The sequence below is a fragment of the Heptranchias perlo genome, chromosome 4, assembly GCF_035084215.1.
Source record: "Heptranchias perlo isolate sHepPer1 chromosome 4, sHepPer1.hap1, whole genome shotgun sequence".
Classification (NCBI taxonomy): Eukaryota; Metazoa; Chordata; class Chondrichthyes; order Hexanchiformes; family Hexanchidae; genus Heptranchias; species Heptranchias perlo.
Window position 1 is genome coordinate 132,131,600 of NC_090328.1, and position 19,349 is coordinate 132,150,948.

Sequence of the window (19,349 nt, forward strand, 5' to 3'; positions counted from 1 at the left end):
ACGTAGTGTAGCAGTTGCGACTATTAGTTACTCTTTACTAACTCAAGGAGGCCACTGAATTTAATAACTACTGTAAAAGTTGTGTTGCGTTATCGCTACTGTTCGCTCATTCTATTGCTCTTTAATAATAAACTCGTTTGGTAATTAAAGACTGGCCTAGTGTTGTTTTATTCTCCCGCCTTCTAACGTCAAGGAAGATCGCATAGAGGACACATGATGAATTCAGAACTGCTAAACAAAGAGAATAGATTTTTCTGTCCTTTCCCCTGGGCATGTAACGAATTTACAAAGATATCTGGGCATCCTCTGGGATAAAGAGAGTAAACCCAAACAAATATCTAAAGCGAAAGAGTGAAAAAAAAAAACCCAAAATACACAAGTGAGGCAGAATAACACTCACAGACCAACAAGTTAAATTTGAAGCAAGAAATAGCAGACAACAATCTTTGCAAGTGCGCACAAGGACTCTAAGGCAAGATATAGAAATAGAATTAGCCAGTTTAGTCGCTGAGGGAAAAAGGTGTGTGCCCACCAGGAGATGTGCTGAAAGTGGGCACTGTGAAAGGAACAACACAATGAGCAGAAGGAACGTCACAGATTTGAAAGGAACTGGAGAAATAATGACAACACAAGGCAGAGGAAAGAGAGAGATGCTCCTGAACCCGGGGGAAAGGTTGAACTGACCGGGTGTTCAGTAAGAGAGGTAATAATCTTTATTTAATTTAACGAGGGCATGCTGCAAATTTACCTGGATATCGAGAACGTAAAAAGAGTAATCCATGATGACGAGCCCCCAAAAAAAATCCAGCATTAAAGAGGGGGAAAACTGCAAAAAATGTAACAATGAGCGTACAATTTAAATGAATAGGAGAAATCTCCACTTCTGATGTTGGAACATTTCGGAATGGGACATCAACTCAAGATCAATCAACATTTGCCACCTCATCTTATAATGATTAAAATTTTATTTGATGAGCTGGTTGATATATATAAATAATCGAGATAAGTTCAAATTCCAATTGTAGACCACTCCAGTCAACAAATTAGCCACCTTTTAACACCTTCATGCAGAGATCTAGTGGAAAAATAAAAGAATTAAATGAGAGGTTTGTGATGAGAGCCTTACAGATGATGATACAATAATGGATGTAATACCTCAAATCGCTGAGAGCTGACTTTCTTTCCTTTTTTAGACCATACAATTTTAGGCCTCGGGTCTCCTGAGGTTTGGCAGATAAATGACGCAACCCCTCCCGAGACTCCCGTCTGGTCGATGGGAGTTCTTGTAAACTTTGGTGGTGCTATAAAAAGAAAGAAAAGTACTAAATCACATTTGTAAATGACTTAAGTCTTAGTTGCTAGGCAATGCTACATTTAATTAAACAGATTTAAGCATAATATCACCAGTCTACTAGATTTGTGGGAAAATTTCCCACAGCAATCTTTAACTCAACATCCATGAAAGCAAGTGCATCCATTAAGCTTGCGAGGGATGCTTTCTGAAGCAGGAATTTGGAGAGATGCTTCAAAGTGCTAAATGACTGGTTAATCCAGATGAAACACTGCTGTGTACAAATACCAGAACCTCTTCAATTTAAAGCAGTTGAAAGGTAACCTGAGTCAACTTGTACATTTCCCATCCAGCTGCACCCTCAGATTCAGGAAACTCTAAAATCACCATGTCATATCCCATAATTTATGTTTTACTCCACACAAGCTGACGCACAGCATGTGCACACAAAGTCACAAGGTAAATACAGATGAAAAAGGCCTTACAGCAAAAACGTTAGATTAATTCAAGATCCAGTTGGATGATTATGAAGAAAAAAAACATGGGGGTAATTTTAACCGAACCCATTTGGCGGGAAACTAACGAGATCAGATCAGCTTCCCATCTTACGACGCTGGAAAGTAAAATCGGGCAGGGTGCAAAAAGGATGGCTGATCCCATCCAGTCATTTCCTGCCAGGCGGGTTAGGTTAAAATTACCCCCAATACAGTCCCTTCATCACATCATCCAACTGGCCCTTGAATTAATCTGATGCTTTTGCTCTATTATCTAGCCTGGACGACCATTCCAAATGTTGCCCAAACTTGCTTGAAGAATATCCAGCTGAAATCAGTCTTAAATTAACTTTTCATCAGTTTTAGTCTATACTCCAGTTCTAGTGCCAATGGTTATTGAAACAGGCCTCTGGATTTACCTTCTCCATGTCATTTAACATCTTATATAAATCTATACAGTCCACTCTCGGGTGCATATAGTGTCACTATCATTCTCGGTCAGAATGGAGATGACTGGGTAATTCCGCCGTCAATCATGCCTGGAGTCGGCACTGCTGTAAGTGAATGGAATTGATTTTACACACGGTTTCTGTTTGCTGCAGTTCGTAGAGACACTTTTTAAATAGACTTCTTCGTAAATAGACTTTGTTTGCTTTGCTGCTCGCTGTAAAATTCACTGTTTGGCTGTGAGTCCCACCCCGGTTCCAATTCATTGGCTGACACAATGGTGTCGACTGTTACTCTGCCACTCTCAGGTTAAGGAGCCCCAGTCTTTCCTCATACATAACAGCATCACAGCAAGATCTGATATTCAGTCAGTAATATGATCTCCATGCATACCCAATGTGAATTGCCACTGTACAGAAGCAATAAAGTTTTAACTGGACCACAATTGGCAAGCTCATTTGCATGGTGAGTCTGGAGGATATTTAGACTGATTAACATACTTTTCTTGTATCTTCCTTATTTGCATTATATTTACTTGGGATGAGCAACTGAACAGCAATGAAAACAACCTCTGTAGCCTTCAATTGTATATGAAATTAATACAGAATTGAAATCTATACCTGCGATGACTCCAGAAAGTTCTGCCCAAATACAGGTACTGATTGTTTGTTTGGATGCTCCTGGCACAGATCAACACTCCCAGGGAGAGTTGGATGGATAATCGTGGGCCCAAGTGCCTAATTTTTCATCCATTAATCAAATGGATAGAAAGTTAGTCACTGGGGTCCTGTGATTTCCTGACCAGCACTCCGTATGAATGCAGAATCATCGCTAAAAGGTCGTAGGTCTGCAACGACGTGCGTTACTTGGCAATATAAAAAATGATCAAATATGTCCACCAGCCAAGTCTGAAGTGAAACTCGAGCTCGTTTGGAGTGAAATCTGTCCTTTGAAAGAGAACAATATAATAAGCAGGGCTGCATCCATCTGAGGTAGTACAAAGTGGCTGTAAGAAGCAAAATCATATAATGTCTCAGAATAGTTTGATTCAGAGGCAAATTCTATATCTTAAATGAAGCCAGATGGATATCAGTTCAGAAGAGCGAGTGAAGATAATAGAATTTTTTTCAGGGGAGGTAGGGGTAGGAACGAAATCAAAAGCAAAATACCGCGGATGCTGGAAATCTGAAATAAAAACAGAAAATGCTGGAGAAGCTCAGCAAGTCAGGCAGCATCTGTGGAGAAAGGAACAGAGTTAACGTTTCAGGGCGAAGATAACTCTGTTTCTTTCTCCGTAGGAACTAAATTAAGGATGAATAGGTCGTCCTGGAGAGAGTGATAAAATAAGTATATTTGGACTGCGAATGGAGCAACGGTGATGGACCACACAGCCTTTTTCTTGCTCCAGACTTTCTTAAACCACTTTTATACTGGCAGTTCTTCAGATCAGTTTCTGAATGATCCAACTCCCTGAGCCTGCCCTCAATGATTACATTACTAAATCCAGCTCCCTTATCCCAGTGCCAGAATGACAGACTCCGTTTTTAGTGGGTTTACAATTCTGTTGGGAGCAATAATGGAGTTGGATTTAGTTGCGTTAATTCCAAGTACAGGCTCAGGGATTCCGGTCACCTGGAATCCAAACTAAATAAACCCCACTATAAAAAGCAGCTTTACATTCTTGTATTCAATGCTCTGCACGATGTCAGCACATGTTTCAACTGAATCAGGTAGTAAACACTCTATTTACTGTATTTGAGACACAGACCATATGCAGCAACGTGTAGTGTCAACCTTGTGCTTTTTCTTGATGAAAGATGAAATAGTGAGATGAACTGCAAACTCCAATACCGCTGCCCTATTTGACTGTGTTAAGGAATAGATAATAAGAACAATGCAGGAGTGACGACAGCTGACAAAAGTTAGTCAGCTGTGCATTTGGTATGAAGAACGCATTCATCAATAGCGAGACCAAATGCTGGAATATGGGATTAGAGTAGACAGGGCTTGATGGCCGGCTTGGACACGATGGGCCGAAGGGCCTCTATCCGTGCTGTATAACTCTATGACTCTATGAATAGCGAGAAGATACCTCACACTGTTCAGTTGGTGCTAAAACCACAACTTCAGTGATAATGCTGACACCAACGAGGTGCTCTCAATTTGTTTTCAGTGTTAAAAGTGATATAGTATTAGCCATACGTGTCAAGACTATTAGAAAAATAAACTCAACAGGACAAGGGCACTGTTAACCAGGCACTTTAAGTGCCAAGATATGACCAGCACTGGAAGAAAACAAAACGTATCACTTGACCAAAAGTTTAAATATAGAAATTTCTTTTAGGTTGGCAACTGTGTTCATTAAACATGTGTTTCTACGAATCTAAATACTATCATTTCATTTTCTCGTATACATTTTATTGGTTTCTTTTCTCAGCTCATTTTCTTCCTTTTTTTTGTCCGGTCTTCCACCAACTCCAGTTAGCACACCTCTTCCAGGCCTACATTAATGTTGGTCTGATCTGGTTACCAGAAACTGTCCCGGCATGGCCTGAAAATGTGTCTTCTATAATTTTCTCCCCCCTTCAACCCCCGACCCCACCCCCGTGTACATTTGGCCTCTGACCAGCACTTCTCCACGACAGTGCAGCTGGGCTCAAGTGATTTGCATTGTGGGAAACTTCAGCCTCATGCTGCTGCATTGTGGGGCCGTCCACTGCGATATATTGTGTCAGCGTACAACCACTTTCATGTGTACTCTTCGTTTTCTCCTTTGACTGCATTAACTTTGGATAAAATAATTACTGAAGTGCCCCTCGTTCTGTGACCCAGCCCTGAACTTCAGTTGTTGGACTGTCGCAGTGAATAGCTTGCATCGAGATATCAGCATGGGAGCGTTGTTAAACCGCTGGCAGCTATTTATAACCTTCCCTGACAACTGCAGCATTTGATCCAACAAAGTTTGAGTGAGCAATCTTAGCGCAGTTCATTACCCACTGCCACCCATCAACGTGGGAAACCTCCAACGCCTGCGAATTAGCCAGATGCGATAGGTTACAAGACATCACATGACAAGTCATCCCAGTGTTTTAATATTTTGATTGGTCAATTTCTGTTCGGGAAAAAATGCAACTAAAGAGGTACGATGTGACTGGGACTAGAAACAAACAATGTGTACTTTGTCCCTGCACGAAAGTCACAGACTATTCCTCATGGGGACTTCGGGCTGGACGTTTCGACCATTCATAGTCAACGGTCATAAAATGGAGCCTGGTACACTTTAGTAACAGTAAACCTGATAAAAATCCTCTCAGGGTGAATTTAAAACATTTCGGGCTATAAATTGGGCCGTGTAGCACCGTCTTTTTGGCGCTACGCGGCCTCCTGAGGTCCCAAAATGGCGTCCGGAATGCGCGCACCAGCTTCGACAGTGACGTGCGCTGGACGGAGAATATGCGTTAGATCAGTGTGCAACGCTGATTTAAAGGGACAGGTACCATTTTGGCACTCGGTGCGTTGGTTGGAGCGTTGCCTTAACCGCGAACAGCTGAACATGTCATAAATAGCCTGGAGGACCCCCCCCCCCACAACCTGTGCTATTTAAAGGGACCATGCAGGATTTACAGGTTAGTTGCTGGATTATTGCTTCTGGCTGCTGATGCATTTGTACCTGTTTTTGGAGGTCTCCTATACTTGAATACTAGGACTAGGGGACAAAGCCTAAAATTTAGAGCCAGGACTTAAGTTAGGAAATGCTTCTACATGAAAAGGGTGGTAGAAGTTTGGAACGCTCTTCTGCAAACAGCAGTTGATGCTAACTCAATTGTGAATTTTAAATCAGAGACTGATAGATTTTTGTTAACCAAGGGATCTGGGGCGATGGCGGGTATATGGAGTTAGGTCACAGATCAACCATGATCTCACTGAATGGCGGAACAGACTCGAGGGGCTAATGCCACTGTCACTTGCTGCCTCCTGTTATGCGCCACCTTCTCCTGCAAGCAAGCTGGACGTGTGTCCTTGAGTGTCCTGCAGGATGTTTGGGTGATGTGCCTGTCATGGTTGAATAGCTGCCAGTGTGTGTGACCTGTGAGTTGTGGGTGTGCAGTTTGCAACAGTGGTAATGTGCGAGGGTGAGAGGAAGCGTCTGATTGGAAGAGTTGAGTCCTGGTTGAAAGAGTTTGTTGGTATGTGGGTGAAGGGGGGTGTAGTGCGTGGAGCAGTGGATGTGGCTAGTGGTGCAGTTGGTAGGAGATGCCACTTGACAGTTGACCTCACTCGCCTTGACCACTCATGTCAAAGCATTGAACTTCTTCCTACACTGCATCCATGCTCGTGGTGCTATGCTGCGCCTGGCGTTGACTTCATCCCCTACTGCCTCCCACTGCCACTTCAGCAAATGTCTGGAGGGCCTCTTGAACCTCTGCAGATATAGGATGCCCCTCCTTCTGTCCACCTCTTGCACCAAGGCCTCTAGTGCATCATCAGAGAATCTTGATACACGCTCTCTCGCAGGCCTGGTACAAACTCAGATCGGCAGCTTGGTGAGGCCTGGCGTGCAGATTGGAGGATGTGGGATTTAGTAGCACGCAACCTTTATTCAATGTTTTAACATAACTCATCAGTTTGTAAACAGGGACGGGACCTGCATCTTTTTTTACGTGTGTGATGTCTGATCTCCATTCAGACTCCGTACGGACCCATTTCTTATTTTTTTTTGCAAATAAGAGGTGCAGGCTGCCTTTAAGAGGCGTGAGCCACTCACGGGATATCGGGGCCCCTGCTGGTGAGAAGTAAATGAACAACGCAGTTCGTCCTGGCTGCTCGTGCTGGAATCAGGTAAATGACCAGGCAGCACGAATCGCACGTGCTGCCTGCATCGGAACAACTGGGCACGGGTTAATCGAGCACTGTGACCCCCGTGCCTGGATTCGGGGGTTATCGAATTTAACCCCCATTCCTTTTCGTACAACGTGTTTAATTTATAAACCCATTTTTACATCCTATAGATGGCTTCTGCTTACTGACTTATTCATTAACAACCCAATTGAAGTCTTGCTTTAGGTAGGAACAACATTATTCAAGTAACATTTCTTAATGTTAATTCAAACTTCAATGAAAGGAGAAAGCTGATTCAGCTTTCTGACCATCTTTATGTACAGTGCCTCCAAAGGCAGCGGGCACTATTGTTTCTGGCCACTGTTGGGCTAAGCAATGTGGTTTCTCAACTATCCTGAACAGACCCTCTCTAGGCATAAAGGAATGCCGGGCAGTCAGAAGCTGCAACTTTCAAACTACTGCACCGACGAAGGGTATCGAATTTAAATACTGACAACTCCAAATCACCTGGAAAGTTTGCTTAGGCAGTTCCCATGGTAACCAATTCACAGACTCATACAGCCCAGAAGGAGACCATTCAGCCCATCATGCCTGTGCCGGCTCTTTGAAAGAGCTGCCCAATTAGTCCCACTCCCCCACTCTTTCCCCACAGCCAATTGCTGAGCAGCTCTTTTCTGGCTTTCATACCCGACGTGGTGGGACACAAGTGGGGTGCAAGTGAAAAATTATTTGTTCTGATACGTAGGAGAAATATTTAGTAAATCTTGTGTTGCTCCCTGTTGCACAATAATGTTCACCTCAAAATTACCTTACAGCAGTTTGTGGCAGTTATTTGGCTGTGTGTTCATCCTGGTAAACTTTACTAGTAATTAGCTGAAAAAATATGGGGGAAATATAACCCCAGCAGGGTAAGTGATGTGCTGATCTACGAATATTAAGGGAAATTTAACTTCAATAAATATGGAGCAATCCCACTAAAAGGAATATTGTTTTTATATCAAGGTCTATTTACAAAGCCAGCACAGAAAGAACAGAAGAAATGACAGGAAGAGTACGTGGGTGGTGCAAGATGTGTGTGGGGGCGTGGAGGCAGAAGGGGAGGGGGGAGGTAAGCCTCTCTGCTATTGTCTCATCTTATTCCTGATCGTCATGCTGCACGAGATGGCCGTAGATACCTTTGAATTGCAGAAACCTTCATATTAAAAATGACATTCCAAACGTTCCTCAATTTCCAAGGTACCTATCAAGGGGGCAGATTGGGATTTACATGATGCATCGACATTGTGACTAAAATCGGGTTTGCTTTGGAAGAATCCAACATTCCTGGTCTTACTCTATTCAGCAACACCATTACCAATCACACAATGTCTACAGCTCTACTGGAACTCCTTTAGATGGTATGGCTCAAGATTAATTCATATCTTTGTGTAAAAAGTTCAAGTTAATGACTACAAGGTGACAAAAATTTTAAAATTACAAAAGAACACACACACACAATCCCAAACTACCAGTTTCTCAAATTGTTCAAAAAAGTGCACTGAAATAAATGCTTTTGACCATTTGGGTTATGGTGTGTTTAACTTTCAAAATAAATAAAATTTCAAAATAGAAAAAATGGATAAAAGAACCTCATCACTGACAGTAAGTGGAGGATGAGTGGAGGAAGGAACAATCAGTGAACAGCTGGCTGCAGAGTAGCAGAGACCTGCAAACAGGTCACCTTTTAACTGTCCAAAGAGTCCGAAAGAGAGTGAGTGAGTATGTGAGTCTGTAAATTCCTGTGATCATGTAAAACAGGAGAATTCCTGTTTTTATCTGTAATTAATTGCCCACTAACAAAATCACATGAATGAGCAGCTTTGAAGCCTGTGATGTCTGAGAACGTGATGTAGTTAGCAAGTCATTTATTACGAAGAAAATAGATAGTCCCTATTTTTCATTAGAAGAAGAATTTAATCCGCTCCCTTCCAAAATAAGGGCAGGATTGGGCTCAGCTGTGAGGGCCACCATGGTCAAGCAGCTCACTATCCAGGCTTACACCCGAAGCACGGCCAGTTGGATGAGGTACTGGAGAGCTGTTGCCACTAATGGAGCCATATTCCGGTCTGAGCCACTGCCTTCAGAAGAGGAGGTGAGAAAAATAGAGATTGGAAAATAAAACGTTATTGAAGTGAATGTTCAGAATTTGTATGCCTCTTTAGTGAATCCACCATTCAATTCCCAATGTGATATTAGACAAGAAGACAGCTCAACCTTTTAGTTGAATTGACACATGGACAACTCATGTTAAATTGAATCTGCAGATCAGTTTCAGGTTTTTCCACTGAGTACGACGAATTCCTCATGCTGTCACTTTCAGAATCATACTCTATATATTTGCGTTAATCTGTAATGATCAGGTAGGTTATTTTCCCCAAATATACTATGAACGGGAAGATAGGAAGGGGTGGGTGGGCAGTGACAGTGGATTTACCTATATTCCTTCTCAGTGCATTGGGACAAAGTGGTGGTTTGGCACGATACAAAACCAGAAGTTACATTACACTGTGAGCACTGAATTGATGCCATACAAAGAAACAGCACCATATACATTTAAAACTCGGATTCATGCACCACGATAAAGAGATACCCTTAACATCGCGCTCACACAGATGGTAAACGTGAAGAGAAAATCAAGCCCATCCTATCCAGGAAAGAAAATGATAACTGACAGTAACAGGGTTTCACTCCAATGCGGTGTAGTTTATCTCTGAGAATGTTTCGAGATGAAACATTCTGCAATGAAACCACGATTAAAAAGTCACTCACTCTTTGCAGTGATTGGTACCACAGTCATTTTGATAACATTTCCCCACTTAGAAGGAGTTGTCAGTATTTGGATCTGTCTCATATATATGATAAAAAAGATAAAGTGCATCTAAGTGTGAAAATTCTGTCCAAATAAAATAAGTGATCATCGGAAAAAGTGGCTGTATCAGATAAAACATGAATGCGGATTGATTGCAGAGAACTTTGACTTTGAAAAAAAGACCAGTGAGAAGGAAGTGATAAGAAAATATTAAGCTTAAGATTTGTCTGGGATAAATTTGTGCTCAGGGTGTGAGATGGTCATGAATGGCGAAGGAAACATTGTTCCAGTTTCAGCATCAAGATGGGCAGTCATGTATGGCACTATTAAAACACAGAATGGCCCTTCCCCCTGTCACCATACGTTTCTTCAACCTAGTTGAGAAATACTGACAGTTTTGTGGTGCAGGATCATATGTGCAAACAACTGAATTGAGAATAGCCAAAAACCTTTCAATAATGACCCTCAGAGCTATCAGAGTGTAACGGCTGTAACCACATTAGCCTGGATTCAATCCAGGTCCTGGAGGTGAGACGACATTGATGCTCAAAGTGTCACCTGGCTCCTACTATGAAGATACGTTTCTAGTTTGTCCTTTCAGTCATTTTTTCCCCCACATGTTGGTTCAGGTCCACCGTTCAACTCACAGTTTGTCAGTCACTGCTAGACACTAGATTCAGAAACAGCTATTTCTGAAACCCATCATCACACACAAGGATACCACCAGCTCTCAAATTAAACAATCTGTGACCCGTGGCAGATGGCCTTAAAAAAGCCTGGGCTTTAACTATTATTTGCTAGATGAGATTATCAGGAAATGGAAGCACTGTTTCTTTTAGGCCTGACAATGCTACCTCCTGAGCAACTACATTTCTTTCAAAATGTTTTCTTCTACAGCATCTACATTACCCCTGACCCAGAGTAAGAAAAGAGAACTCCAAGAACGATTACACTGGGACTACTAGTGTCAGTACCCAACACTCCCTTTTACCACAGGGCTAGAAGTCACAAAATAATTATATAATTAAAATGGTGAACGTTAAGACTGCATGCATCAATAATGAAATAGAATGAATTAAAACAGTGCCCTGTGCACAGACACCTGGGTGTGTAACTGAGCACGATGGACACAATCTGTAAACTACAGCAGGCACTGGTAACAAGTGAGCAATTGGGAGTGAGCCAAAAAAACACACTGTGACTAGAGGACACTTTTTTGGGGATCTATAACAGCACGTGTATTTATATTTTCAAAAATCTTGTACCTGTGAATATACAATCATGTTGCGTTGTGCCCTTCAACCAATCGGGTCCCAGATAGTTTGTTAAAAATAGCACCCTTCCCGACACTCAAATATCAGGGCAAATTTAGTTCTTCACAGCAATTATTAAATACTCTCCAACGTGCCTGAATATTGCTGTAAATGCAGCCCTTTACAACATCTTTACAGGGTCTGTGGCTCGAAGCGGTACTCTCTACAGTGTCCATACAGAGATGTGAAGAACTTGCATGTCAGCGCTTTATTGTGAAACAATCTCAAAAGAAATTAGTGTGTTCGCTGCAAATTCTAGCACTTAACAGCACCTATATTCTGACGGCAAATAAATACCTATCTCTAGTCACGTAAGATGCCAACTGCCTTTCCCAAAAGATTACACATTTAATTTTTGCCTACTTCTCAGCAGTCTGCTGGACTGTTTAAAAATTCCACATTCATCTTGCTGCTAAATTTTTGGCATGCACACCACTTCAAAAATCCCCAGTGGGAAGGCTGGTTTCACATCATTTATGTATATAATATTAATGCTTCGTGTGATAGAGCTATTTTCAGAATTCAGGCAACGGCACTTAAAAAAAGTCAGGGCCTTTAATGAAACAGCAACTCCAAGACTCTAATTTGTACTTACTGTCACTTGATTTGTGCCACACAATTTTTACACTATATTGCATTACTGGTGGAATAGTGAGACATTGACTATCTGATGGTCACATGGTCTCCCTGACCAAGTATCTACCTCCAGCTCAATTTAATAGTGCATAGAATAAGTTAATTTCCCAAAAAGTAGTTGCTGTGATGTAGTTGTGATTTAGAATCTTATGTGATCTTTTTCTAATGAGATTTGCATTTGTTCACTATAGCAAGGACGTCCAAAATGCAATACTCAACGTCCGACATTCCAGCCCTCAAGCCCTGATAACTCGGTCCTATATGTGCTCATATTGCTTATCTGCTGCTTTGACCTGTTTGAATGTTGTGAGCCTGACCATTTAGAAAGGGCTGTTCCTCGCGCTGTTGCCTCATAGGTGGAGAAGTCCTAAATCAGGACACCAGAGATCTACAAATTAATGGGAATATGGAATTGAACTTTTATATGGGGTCCCCGAGGCTCCACATGACACACCGACGGGGGCCCGCCCACAAATGTAAACATTTGGACGCCCTTAATCTTCAGAGTCTGGGTGCATAAAACATACTTTTTTGAATATGTGATGCACTACAAATGAGTTTCAGACGTGAGAATTTACTTCAAAAATTTCCAAAGAACATGACGAATTTTAGGAACAGGAAAAGTCCATTGAAAGCAACAATACTGCGTCATTTCCATGTCACACCCACTGTAGCTTACATCCACTGTGTATACCATTGATTGAAAACCAATTTTGGTGTTTTCTGATATGGGAAACTAGTCACAAAGTAACAAAGGATGAAGAAGACTATTCAGCCTATCCACAGGTCCATTCAATGTGCTGATCACTCTGTGAAGAACTTGCCGACATCGGTCCCAAATTTGCCTTTTAGTAATTTGAACTGATGTCTCCTTGCTCCCATTATGTTCCTACCAGTAAAAAGTTAACCTGCATTCCATTCAATATCTGGTTATTTTAGCCAGTTGAGTCATAAGCTGTCTGCGCATGTTTACGTAACTCACATGGACGTACTTATCAAGTAATCACGGCTTCAGATGCAAGCGCTCTGCAAAAGATACAATTTATGCAAATTTAAAATACAAAAGCAGTCAGTTTTGCCCATCTGGCTTAACTTGGCACATGTTTTTTTTCAAATAAACACACTGATTGCTCTATTTAATTTCTGCCCGGAGTGGAAATGTAGATTTCAAAGCTGGCCTAAAGGAGTTAGTTCCTTTCTATTTGTTTTATAGCCCTTAGTTTGAAATAAAGTGTTATTACACCCCTAAAGGAATTGATGAAATCAAACATGGATTGCCTGCACTGATAGCATTTTCTTATAAACAAGTCAGTCAAATGAGGCAAAGAGTTTGATCGAAGTGCAATGGTTTTTACATAACCTCAGTTACAATAGTCGAAATTTACCTGAAAAACTAACAATGTTGCAGATATTTGTTTCTTCCTGGAAGTGCCATTTTGGGAAAAAAAACTCATACATTTTGAAAAGATTTTAGAGCTGTGGGCATTTTGTCAGGCTGGTTGCACACTCACTCTCCTTGTGCTTGTATAGAATCAGGTACAGCGGCAGATGTGATAAATCCCAGTGATTTTGATCTCTGTGCAGTGCACTGCTATAGAAATGACAAGTTATGAGGGTGCAAAGTTTAAATATATGCAATTTTACTGCCACCAGGTTGACAGGCTGGCTCCTTGTGACCCACTGTACATTTGAAGAGTCGTAATTTCCTTACATTTGGTAATTAAATTCCAATTAGTTTAGTATTTGGCACACTGAATCATAGAATTAGACAATATTTATAAATGCAGCAGGAAAACAATTACTGAATTTTGTGAGAAATCTTTAGCAGATCTACCTAGCCTACTGAGAGGTCTCAATTTTTATTATTTACAACACTAAACCTGTTCTAACTCAGAGATTTTAAAGTGAGATTATTTTAACACATCATACAGTTAATTATACAAGAAGCAATCTTTACTAACACTATATTAGAGATTAATCTCTTTTGTGATTCAGGGATATTGCATACAACGATATTAACATTAACTAGCGCAATAGAAGAGTCAGATCAACAATTTTGCACCAATCCTTAGTTAGATTTTACGACTGGAGAAAACCTCCAGCTATCAAGGATCAGGTCATTTAAAATGCTACAAACAAGGGTTTCCTCTGCAAAGATTCTCAGATTACTTATGACTTACATGGCATGTGTGCACAGCACAGATAACCTTCCATTTTTATGGCCATGCAAATGATTGTTCAAAATGACACCCAAATTAAAAATCAAAAATACAGCAAAATGAATAAATGCTGGCCTTGCTAGCGAGCGATGCCCGTATCCAGAGAATGAATTTTTAAAAAACCTGCAAACACCCCGAGCCCTGACTATCTGGCCCACGGACCCCAGGGAGCAGTTTGTGCTTATATTTCTTATTTGCTGGCATGCTGTATGAATTTTGTGGGGATGGAGGGCAGTTTTCAGCACTGTTGTCTCACTGATTGATAAATCCTAAGTCACAACCCCAAGATCGGTTGGCATCAGCAACTTGAGAGTCACACAAATTAATGAGAACATGGATTTAAACTTTCCATGTGGCCCCTAAGACGATACACCCATGAAGACAAAAACCTGGATAGCTCTGGACTAGCTGATGCAGGGAGTCAAGAGATAGGTTACACTTAGATGCAGACAGCTCATCACCTCCAGAGAGCCAATTTTGAAACTGTAACTGGGATCCAGCACTAGAAAGAAATCCTTTTTACTGACTGTTCACTCTTACAGGTAAAATTATTCTTGTATTTAGGCACAATGGTATAAGAAATGCATTCTAAAAAGTGCATTTTATTCCCTCAAATTAGCACATCACATTTATTACCAGTAGAATGTCTGAGCTACCAGATAGTAGCAAATTGTGTAGGAAAGCAGTATGTTCAGAAAATATGGGTGAAATTCAAACATCTACAGTGAGTCAGGAACTGGACTGATGAATTTAATATTGAAAAATGGATACTACAAGGATGATTACAATCAACTGAAAATGTCACTGTAAGAAATAACTTCTTTGCACAGAAAAAATTGCCATCAAATATTAGTAAATGTTGACTCAGCAGAAACCTTAAGGGGAAGTGATCAATTCCTGATTCAGCATGGTAAGGAGGGTGTGATGAAATGGGGATGTTTCTGTTTTTACTTTATACTATGTTTTAAGACCTCTGCAATTAGAATAGAAACTGTCTTCTCTTAGCAAATTTCGAAGTGAGGCCCATGAGTTGACGGGTTTCAGGCCCAGGTAGGCTGATTGTTCTGGAAATTAGTTTGGATACAAGGGCTTTCTTCTAGCGGCTAATTAAATTATGCATGGTCAAATCATTAGCAAATATTTGAGCACTGGACAATGTGTAAACATCTGCTCATGAGCATGATATGCATCATTGTCTCGGTAATTAGGGATGATTGGCAGGAAGAGCTTAAGTCTGGGGAACACCCCCATAGGTTTTAGTTCTGTCTGGAGAGCCAAACTGCTTGGATGGAATAGAAAGTTACATTATTCATATATAACATTACATTGTGAAAATCTACAAAAGACCATTTCATCCAAAAATAATTCATCAGTAGAATAAGAAATGAATTCTAAAAAGGGCATTTTAATCCCTTGTGGACTAATTCTGTTATTGTTTTTTTTAAAGTATGCTATTCTCAGTATCTTACTGGGTCTTACTGCTTCTCTATTTTATTGAACCTGTAAATTAATCTGTTGGATTGAGCCTGCATGCTTTGATCTGATAGCATGTTATTCCCCCTTTCGAAAGTGTTAGGAGATTATGATGAACATCTCACATGATCTCAAGTGTTCAATACTGCAATTAGGAGTAATTGTTGATGCTGGGCATGCTTTCCAGACACAGCATGCACAAGGATGCAGATTGTGGATTGCAGCAGATTCACTCTGCTTATGGAAACCACTTTCTTCTTGTGAGCAAAAGACAAATTATTGGGAGAAAGCCCAACGAAGGGAATCACGTCTGGGTTAGGAAAATGATGGAAAGTAATGAAAATTGTCAAATTGCGTCCTAAAATAGAACGGACATGCCAGAATGAGCAGGGTGGGTCGAATGAACGCTTCTCATTCCTACAATATTATTTCCTTATCATTTGCCAGTCCCCTGAGATTAATGAAAAAACATTTAGCAGCAGATGTTAATCTGTAGGGTAATATGTAGTTTAATTTTATTTTGGGGACACCACTGTTAATTATAGCATTCTTAAATGAGGAACTCAAACCAGTTATATTTTTAAATGCATACATGTGAATTCTAATTTGAAATTTCGGCAAACATATCCTTCGAGACCATCTTTGTAGCCCAGCCCAAAAATACCAAGATAATGAGGAAAATATCACACCAAGTGAGGGTACATTCATGTTTATCTATTAGTCATCTCTGTAGTACCTATGAGTTATGTACCTTTTGTATTTGTAAAAGAACAAAGAGAATACACCAATATGTACACGACACATACTACTTACTAAGAATTGTTTAGCTCGTCATCCACACATAAACAATTGTAGAATAAATGATTGAAGTTAAACCCATTTCCCTTATGCACCTTTGAGGTCCTCCAGATCAGTCACTATACTATTAAATTCAGTTGATATTGGGAGCTTTAAAAAAAACTTTGCCTGGTTACCAAGATTACATGCATGTTTGTAAGTCGTAATGTTGGCCATGGCTAACAGTGACAATTTTCCACTGGAATTCTCATTTTTGATTTAATGACTGCAAGCTACTTCATATAGACTCACTGTTCAATTAATGAAAGGATTCTACAAATTAAGATTCTATGAAGTTAAATCAGATCTATTTGGATTTTTCTAAAATGTTAATGAATTCAGATCAATTCCGACAACAGATGCCATTTTCAGACAAATAAAACATGTGTAAGCAAACGCTTAAGGGAACAGCACCCACATGACTTCTCCCCCATTCAGATGATGGCCTATTTACTTGTATGTGACGGTCAAACAAAGAGGAAGAATCTTAAGAGCTACTGATGGATGTTTCTATGTAACTGAACAATACAAATTCCTAACTCAAACACCTTTCCATTTAAACCAGGAATGCTTATCAGTATACACACAATCCAATCCGTAAGAATGAGAGGTGAACTTCCAAGTCCTGTTCAGAGAGCGCATCTATTTTTCTAAAGAAATGCAAAACTGCTTTTTCTGAACTGTGTGGAAAATACCCATCCTTTGCCAAGGTAATGATGCAAAGTTTTTAATGTAAGGTTGAGCGTAGGTGTTGTTTTTGTTCTCACTCCTGCAGGCTTAGCATGATAATTTTAAATGAATTGTCGACTGAAGTAAGAATATATTTTAGCGTAACAAGGATTAAGAAAAATACTCAAATACATTTAAGTCCTCAGGCAGAGCTAATGGAAATCAGTAAATGAAGACTGCAGCTAATGATTCTGAACACAGAAGAAATATTGTTGTAAATTCTATTAACAAAACTCATTCTGTACTGCCAGATATGCCTTGGGTTAATCAAGCTATCCATGATTGCTAGGCTTTGGCCCTGAGAGAATCCAGGTATTAGATTTTGCATGGTTGACTACAGGGTGCTCCCCAGTGATTAGAGAAACATTACACAGGAACTTTTATATTTTGGGATTTAGTAGTGAAAAACATAGCATAAGAAATCAAGAAACCTGCACGGCAATGAGCTATGTGCTCGGAATCCAGATTTTTGAAGAAATGCCTGCTTAAGTGACGACAAAACAGCTATAAGGGGACAAAGCAAATCTGCCTTCTGGAACTAAACTGTAGCAAATGGAAGAATATAAAGCTGAGCAGAGTCAGCAGAACAGTTTTGCTGCTCGAATACATAAGCCACAATGCTAGAAATGCTATTTAGCTTCAACGCTGCTGTGAGACTTCTGCCAGATTGCTGCAAGGAACACAATTTGAGGGTGCATCAGTATCTTATTTCACAAAGGTTGAATGTTTCTCCTCCTCCAGCCACACTTAAATGCTGCCACTGAGTCGCTAGCAAGGATCCATCCTTGGTCCCCTCCTCTTCCTCGTCCACAGGCTACCCCTTGGCGGCATTGTCCACAACAATGGGGTCAGCTTCCACATGTAGACCCCAATGCCTCAAATTTAAATTTCTCATCTTTGTGTTGAAATTCCTCCATGGCCTCACCCCTCCTTATTTCTGGAACTTCCACCAGCTGGACATCCCCCTCCAACACTGCCCGTTTCTCTGAATCTGGCCTTTTGTGCTCTGCCCCTCCATTCACCCCGCCATTGGTGGCCATGTGCCTTGAGCTCGCTAGGTCCCAATCTCTGGAATTCTCTCCCGAAACCTCTCTGTCTCTCGACAAGTATGCACATATATAATGTCAATCTAGAAAACCAACCGACAGCTTCAAAAAAAGCTCACTCAGCCCCCAAAAAGCTGACAGCTCAAGATCAGAACTTACTATAAGCAAACAACTAGTTACACAGGGTTTGCAACTTAGACTGCAGATATAACAACATTCACTCACTTGTACAGTCCACTCCTTTTAATTTGAAATTGCTTAATTCAAATTATTGGATAATTCAAATGGTTTTTGCTGCAAAAGAAGAGTTTTGAATTATTAGGTGCAGACTCTATTGGAGAGAAAATATGTACGGACATGAAAGACTGATGGGGGAAATATAAATGTTGAAGGAATAAATTGGTGGTGAATTTCTGTCGGGAGGTGCAGGAAGAAGGCTCCCCTGGAAGGTTTAAAACTTTTGCTTTAAGAAAATTTGAATTATCCAGTAACTTGACTTAAGCAATTTAAATAAAATGCCACTGGAGTCATTATTTGCACAATTTTAATTCAAACAGTAATCTGTATTAAACAACTTCAAATTAACATGAGTAGACTGCATTGGTTAATTTTAACACTTTTTAAAAAAAGGAAAAATAAAGTGATATTTCAATTTTTGACATAGCAACCAGACCATCACTTCCCCAAAAGTTGCACGTCACTCTCCCACATCCAACTCCCATTATCCCAGTTCTCAGAGACACTGTACTCCATCCTACTCACCACCCTTTCACTGAGACTTTCCTCCTCCAGCTCTTCTAGTTAATATTGGCACTCCTCTCCCCTTCAATCAGCCTGACAGACTTCTTCCTTTCCAACCAAGTTCAAACTGGTACTCTTTTTCCATTTCCCAGTTCTAGCTGACGTTCTTTCCGCCCTCCGCCCTGCCTCCCCCCTCCCTCCCAGTTTGTGATGGTAACTTTTCCTCCCCCAGTTCATCCTGGAAGTCTCTCTCTCTCCGCTAATGCTGACGATCTCCTTCCTCCTCCACCCAAGAGTATCACGTCCAGCATCTTCCCTCCTCCCTCCCAAAGGACTTCAAATACATTCACTGTTTCGCTCTTTGCTCTACCCCTCCCCTCCCCTTTCCCTCTGTTCTTCTTCCGCTCCCTTTCTCTGTTACCACTTACTACTCTCA

The 19,349-nt window shown here is 40.7% G+C and overlaps 1 protein-coding gene across 8 annotated transcripts in view; it reads right to left on the bottom strand.

The window, feature by feature from the left end:
* Window positions 1–19,349, bottom strand: part of LOC137321288 (receptor-type tyrosine-protein phosphatase delta) — a 513,687-nt gene that overhangs the window by 293,000 nt on the left and 201,338 nt on the right. For all 8 annotated transcript variants that reach the window (XM_067983651.1, XM_067983650.1, XM_067983653.1 and 5 more), the window contains exon 3: window positions 1,156–1,301. In XM_067983651.1, coding sequence (XP_067839752.1) covers window positions 1,156–1,301 — 146 coding nt within the window. The remainder of the gene's footprint in view (window positions 1–1,155; window positions 1,302–19,349) is intronic.